A 6,784-nucleotide genomic window follows, 5' to 3' on the forward strand; every position below is an offset into this window, starting at 1 on the left:
TTTCCAAATATTTGTTGTGTGTTTTATTCTAAGGAAACGTTTTGGTTTCTTTTTCACTCCTTTGCTCTTCTCAGGTATGAGAAGAGGGTGATTTCTTTGTAAGTTCTAAATATAGTTTTCACTGAAAGGATCCCTCCGTTTGAATTGAGGGTCTCATTGTCACTAAGTGTAAAGTTGAGAAGGCTTTAATTTGAGAAGATTTTAGTAAGCCATTGTGGTTTCTCTGTAGAGTAAGGAGCTGATGGAATGGATCAACGGGAGGCTCATAGGTGAAACTTTGCATTTCCAAAATAAAAATCTCAAATATTTTCATTATACTTCACCACCAGGAAAACAGGTAAATGTGCTTATACATGGAGTAGATTCCATGGAGAAAAAGAAAAGTTGTGTTTGCCCAGGTTTTTGGAGAGTCAGGACTGTGTCTGTGGACCATGGAGATGGCCAGGCCTGTGTCCTCAGCTTTCTCGATGGAGCTGTCATTGAACCAAGATGAACCTAGTTTAGAACTACTGGCTAGGGGTGTTTGTAGTTCTGGTTATAGGGACACGAAAGAAGTTGCTCATTTCTCGTTTATTGTTTTCTCTTTTAATATTTAATAATTAAATCATGTTTGTTTCAGTTAGCTAGGTGTCATCCAAGCTTTATTTGTTAAAGTTAGAGCAAAGGAATCAATATTTATCGAGGCTTAGTAGTGTATTTCCAAAACACCAAGTTCATTTAAGGTTTAAAAGAAAGAGGTATAGAGATAGAGAAAGGAATGGGGAGCAAGTGAGAGGGGAAGAGGGAGATGGAGGAAGAGAGAATGAATATGAAGGAGAATATATGATTGATTACAGTGATGAGGCCTAAGAATCTGTATTTTTAGGCAACCCCTGGAGGATTCTAATGTTCAGCCTATTTGGGGAACCACTACCTCTCAAAAACAATGTTAAGAAATAGGAAATTAAGATTGTAAATCAACTGTGACTCCAAAAATGGTAGGAATTTTCAAGCTGTGTTTTGGTTTTTGGAACTGATTCAAGTTCCTTCATCATGGGGGAAGTGCTCTATTTGCATAGGACAATCACCTGACATAGGTTCCTTCCAACTCTAATTGTTGGAAATGAAGTGAATACGGTCCCAGTTTTTGTAAACTTTGTGTTATGGTATTAATAAAAGCTATTTAAATTTGGAAAGTTAAATTGTGCTTCTCCAACAACCTTTTTGGCTTAGAGCTCTTCCTGTTTATTTCCATGAGCGTGCCCCATGTTCTCTGGGGCAGGAGTTTTAGATGTCATTTTCAACATTTAATAGGGCATGGCATCCATCACCAGTCAGAGCCTATCAGGGTATATGTGCCGCAGTATGTAAAGTATATCTGAATTTGTTTCACATTCTGCCTGGGAGCATGCTGTGTGGTTTCTGATTTGTTCTTTGCTGCCCTTTCTGGAGTGGCTATGAGGGAATACCTCATCTGAAAGTTTATTTAATACCCGGGGAACATTTGGATTCTTAGTGAAAGACAGGAGTTTTAAGATGGTGGTTTCTAATTCTGGAGGCTTTCCATACCATGTTAGCAGTTCACCTTGGTTGAGTTGCTGTCTTCTGGAGAATTAAACTTTAGGCTTGCCTTCCTGTCCTGTTTCTGTTTCCTGGAAAGGTGATGTGCCTGGGGTGTTCTAGGAAATTCTCACTCTTCTTCTCTCTGCCCAGCTCAGTGAGAAGCTATGATTTGCCCGTGGTCTTCTGCCTGAATTCTGACACAACCTGCCCTCACCATTTTTGCAGATGTTCACATGCTCCAAATGCTGAGTCCGACTTTCAGGGGCTTGGAAACTGATGGAAGACTTAACTAGAATCGTGTTCTCCAGCTTTTTCTGATCTGGAACCTGTTGGGACTTACCAGCCCTGCCTGGGATCTCATTTCCCACTTCTGCCCTTCCTTCTGCAGAGGGTGGTGATAACCATGATAATAGTAATGGCAGTGAAGAGAATGTTGTGGCCTATAGGTGGGATGGGACTGTATCATCAGGGAGTTGGGTATTCCTTGATATGTAATTTTTCTCATAGGCTCTTACCCTTTTAATTGCTGAGTGTGTGTATAGTAGTAGAATCTGATGGATTTCTTAGCTAATGCCACATTCCAGCCTAATTCACCAGGCCACTCTGCACCACAGCCATCTTTTTCTGTGTGTCTCCGCATCATGCCAAGGATGTCGGACCTGCTTGTCCACAAACTGTAGCCTTCAGCCTGCTGTTGGTGTTTCTCGCAGTTGCCACCCTGATGGTCTTAAGCAGCAGAGCACTTCTCTCCTTGCATTCCCTGCACCCACCTGTATCTCCTTTGCTGTCTTAGAAAAAACTAAATTTTGAAACCAAATTTCTAAGCTTAAAAAATTAAGGACACTGTACAAGAGTAATATTTTGCAATTCTAGAACACGTTTACTTTTTAAAGTGCTTTCACCTTCTTATCTCTCCGTGTGAGAAAGGGGCCTCATTTTTATTCCCTTCATTCTGTAGGTGAGGAGACTGAGGTTCAGAGAAATCACAGCTAGTGAATGTCGCAGCCAGGAGGAGTTGGCCTAGTCTCTAACCCTCAGCCACCCCTCTCACCCACTCTGTCTGCCTGTCTATCACCAACAGGATTCCTGCTCCTTCCACACCCATCCACACCCCAGCATAAAGACAGATAATGGCAGTGGACAAAGGAATTAACAAGTTATCATGATCTGGTTTGGGGAATAGTCTTTTAACATGACCTAGACTTCTCTGACTCACACATTTCTGGGAAGCAGTGGGGCCTGAGAGATGCAGATCAGAGCCAGCCATGGTGAATGGAGTCCTACTGTCTGCCCAGCTCCTGGAAAGCTTGCTGGGCTGGAGGAGAGTTTCTCTTGGGCCACTATCCTTTGCTGCCCAGGGGCCTGGGGGAGGAGAGGTGGTTGTCTGTCCTCGGGCAGGTGCCACTGTGGGTGCACGAGACCCAGCAAGGCAGGTTCACACTGCTAGGCCTCCCACGCTTCTCAGGGCTCTGGCAGCCTTCCAGTGGTTTATAGTCAAAAGGTGGCTGTATTCTCACTCCGACAAGCCAGGGTGCTTTGGTCGGGAGAAATGCATGTCTTCTGCAGCTGACCATAGTGAAGGGAATGTGTGTTCCTAGTTTGCTTTGTACCTTGGTAGTATCTCCGTTCCCCATTTCTGCCCTGCTTATCTAACCTAAGGAGTTTAAGGGCTCCTTGGTAGCTCAGTGGTAAAGAATCTGCCTGCAATGCAATTGACATGGGTTCAATATCTGGATTGGGAAGATCTCCTGGAGAAGGAAATGGCTACCCACTCCAATAGTCTTGCCTGGAGAATCCTATAGACAGAGGAGTCTGGTGGGCTATGGTCCATGGGGTCGCAAAGAGTCAGACATGACTGAGTGACTAACACTTTCACTTAATGATCATCAGAAATCCAGCATGCTTCCCACCAAGGAAGGTTTTTATCTTTGGAGTAATGTAAAAGAGGATGACATCATGCAATGAAACATTTTCTTTCTCATTATTCCCAACAACTTACGATGGGAAAGTAGGCTTCATGTGTGTTGGTAGTGAGCAAGCTAGTTTATGATATAAATTGGTGAAGGAAAAGTTGTCTGGTTGACAAAATATATTCCATAATACTCTCTGTATAATTTGAGACACAATAATATTTTCTTATGGGAAAAACTGCATAGTTCATTTCAGCTTAATTGTGGGAGCTTTGATTTCTTGTGGTCATGCTGTCCTGGTGGTGTATTTTAAGAAAACCTTAAAAATATATAGCCTGATAGATTTCTTCTTAGAATTCAGGGAAGACTGGTTCAAAATCTGTTATTATTTAATACTTGACTATCATGATAGACCAAGAAACCCTCAAGTCTGAACCCATCATTGTATAAATAGATAACCTCTTGAGGGAGTTGTCTTTTTAGACTGGAATTTCTTCATTAGCCAGCTTCGATTTAAGAATGGCTTTGTGGCTAGTGCTCTGATGAAAGGAAAAATATGTTGCTTTTTCTTTCCTATTAATTGTGCCTTTAGCTTTAGAAATAAAATTATGAAATCACAAAAATGTGGAAGTGGTCAAGTTTTCCACAGGGATGTTTGTACCTCACGTTTACTGTTGATGTGTTCTGTACTAGCCCAGGTGCTGCTTATAAACCTGTTTAACTGCAGACATGAAACCCAAGCAAACAGCAAATAATCTTTGTTTCAGCCACTCCTAAGGATTCCAACAGTCTCAAAGCAAGACCAAGATCCAGGTAGTGTTTATTTAAATTTCTGCTTTAATGCCCTTTGTGCCCTCTCCCTGACTAGAAGTAAATCTCCCAATGAAAATCCTAACCCATGATCCCCTTTCCCTTCAGTTTGACACTTAGCCTGTAGGTGACTTCACTTGTCTCTAGGGGCCTGACTGGAGCCCACAGTGCTGCTGGGGAGGCTCTTAGTTTCTGTGTTTACTGGTGCCGGAAGAGGGGCTGCAGCTCTTTGGCAAGCTGACATGAAGAAGGGGGCTGTGTGACATGACCCAGTTGCTGCAGGATGATAACGAATAGTGGGAAAGTACCTTTGAAAAGAGGGAAATATGGTTAAAAGGTAACTAACACTGAAATTTCCTGTCATGACAAGGTGAACACCAAAAAATAAGAAGTCTAGGTATAAAATCTAGAGTAGGGAATGAAAATGCTCTGGCAATTTCAGTAAGGCTCAAAACTGCAGATAAGCAGTGTTTGTGGACTGTTTCATCCTGTTAGAGTCTCTTCTCAGCTTCGTAATTGCTGAGTCAGGAGAAGCTAGGAGCAAAGGGAGAGCCATCAGATAGTAGATAGGAGGAGTGAAGAGGAATACAGAGATGCTGATAGAACTCCTAGGACCTCAAGGAGGGGACATGGTATTGAGATTATTGTTCACCAGTAGACTGCAGTGGGAGATGGGATGCTGCTTGTGTGTTTTCCAAGTTTTGCTTTGGCTCTCAATGACTTTTTTTCCCTCCTTTTGGCTACTAGATGTGTTCCTGAGAAGGTGAATTTAAATATGATCATATTTTGTATGCTTGAAATACTGCCATTTAAGGAACTCTGGTCTCCTTGTAAGTCAAAGAATTACACCTTAGTTTACTTTTTATATCTGGATTTTCCAAGTTTGGAGAAGGCAATGGCACCCCACTCCAGTACTCTTGCCTGGAAAATCCCATGGATGGAGGAGCCTGGTAGGCTGCAGTCCATGGGGTCGCTAAGAGTCGGATACGACTGAGCGACTTCACTTTCACTTTGCACTTTCATGCATTGGAGAAGGAAATGGCAACCCACTCCAGTGTTCTTGCCTGGAGAATCCCAGGGATGGGGGAGCCTGGTGGGCTGCCATCTCTGGGGTCGCACAGAGTCGGACACGACTGAAGTGACTTAGCAGTAGCAGTTTCCAAGTTAGAGTTTTGTTTCCTTGTTTATAGAAGATACAAATACCTATGTTCATATTTGTTAAAGCAAATATGTACAAGTAATAGATACTTTTGTTCATATTTGTTAAAACAACAGGTACAGTAATTTTTGGTAGAAAAAAAGGTATAGTCCCTATTTCTCTCTATGGCCACCACATTTACTCATCCTGTTTTTAAAGGATGAATGGGTCTTTTACAAATTACTCTGTCCTGGCTCTAGGATGTAGGTGTAGTAACATTTGTCTGCCTTTGTAGTAGACAAATACTTCTCTGAATGTCAGAAATCAACCCTCATAGTTTTTTTTTTTTTTTTCTGCTAGCTTCCTCTCTGTCTCTCAAAGCAAGTGAAATGACAAAAACCACAATCACACATTCTGTTATTAATATTTCTGCCTAAATTTTATATATGATTCTTTTAGGGATTGTCCTCTTGGTTTAATTTGGATGTTGTTATTTTCACTACACCCAACTGGGTCTTTACTGAGACCATGAGAATCAAATTATTTGAATCCTCCTCTTTAGAATAACAAAACTTTTTAGAAATGTAAGGGGAAGGGAAATCACCCTTCTAATACTACTACATTCATTATTTTGTTGAGTCCCTGCACATTTATATTTTAATTGGCTGTATTAATAGTTTTATAGTATCACTTATTGAATATTCATTTACCTTTCTGTATAAAAATATAAATACACAGGTTATATATGGAAGTAAAATGAAATAAGATACGTAGTATGAGATTGTATGTTCAACTATATATATATGTGTGTGTATATATACCTGCACACGATTTATACATACCATATTATATTTTCTTTCTTGAGTAAAAAATGTCACTAGAGCTATATCTGGCATAGAAAGTTCTTTCTAGCTAGGGTCCCTAATTTCCTTGTTTAATCAGGAGTTCCCATTTGAAAACTTTGTTGCCCTTTTCTGTGGATTTTTTTATTCTAGTTGAAAGGATCAGAGCACTCTTCCTGTTAGTTCTTGCCTGCCTTTGCCTTGCGTGTCTTGCAAGCTGTGTTACAAGGATCACTGCAAGAGCATATCACATGTCATTATGGTGGCTTTATTAAAGATTGCAACGTTGCATGATGAACAAAACTCTGGACTACCACATAGAAACCATGAGGAAGTTTTTCAGGAAAATAAGAACTTGCTATGTCAAAACTAGCTTTACCAAGAACTGAAGTTGCTTAAGAGTAATGAATAGATTCTAATTTCCTGAGTGCTACTGTAATAGCTAAATATCAAGGCAATTTCCTGAGGCTAATTTGTCTCTAGGACACATCTCTGACTCAAAGGTCATTTTCTTCTTTGGCATGAAGTTAGCTCAGAAGCTG

At 40.9% G+C, this 6,784-nt stretch overlaps 1 protein-coding gene across 1 annotated transcript in view; it reads left to right on the forward strand.

Annotated features, from left to right (window-relative positions):
• The window catches only part of REPS2 (RALBP1 associated Eps domain containing 2), a 162,226-nt gene that overhangs the window by 52,035 nt on the left and 103,407 nt on the right, over positions 1–6,784 (forward strand). The window contains exon 8 of the mRNA XM_010842275.1: positions 4,215–4,265. Within this exon, the coding sequence (XP_010840577.1) occupies positions 4,215–4,265 (51 nt within the window). The remainder of the gene's footprint in view (positions 1–4,214; positions 4,266–6,784) is intronic.

The sequence above is a fragment of the Bison bison genome, unplaced genomic scaffold, assembly GCF_000754665.1.
Source record: "Bison bison bison isolate TAMUID 2011002044 unplaced genomic scaffold, Bison_UMD1.0 scf7180017864174, whole genome shotgun sequence".
NCBI classification, from domain to species: Eukaryota; Metazoa; Chordata; class Mammalia; order Artiodactyla; family Bovidae; genus Bison; species Bison bison.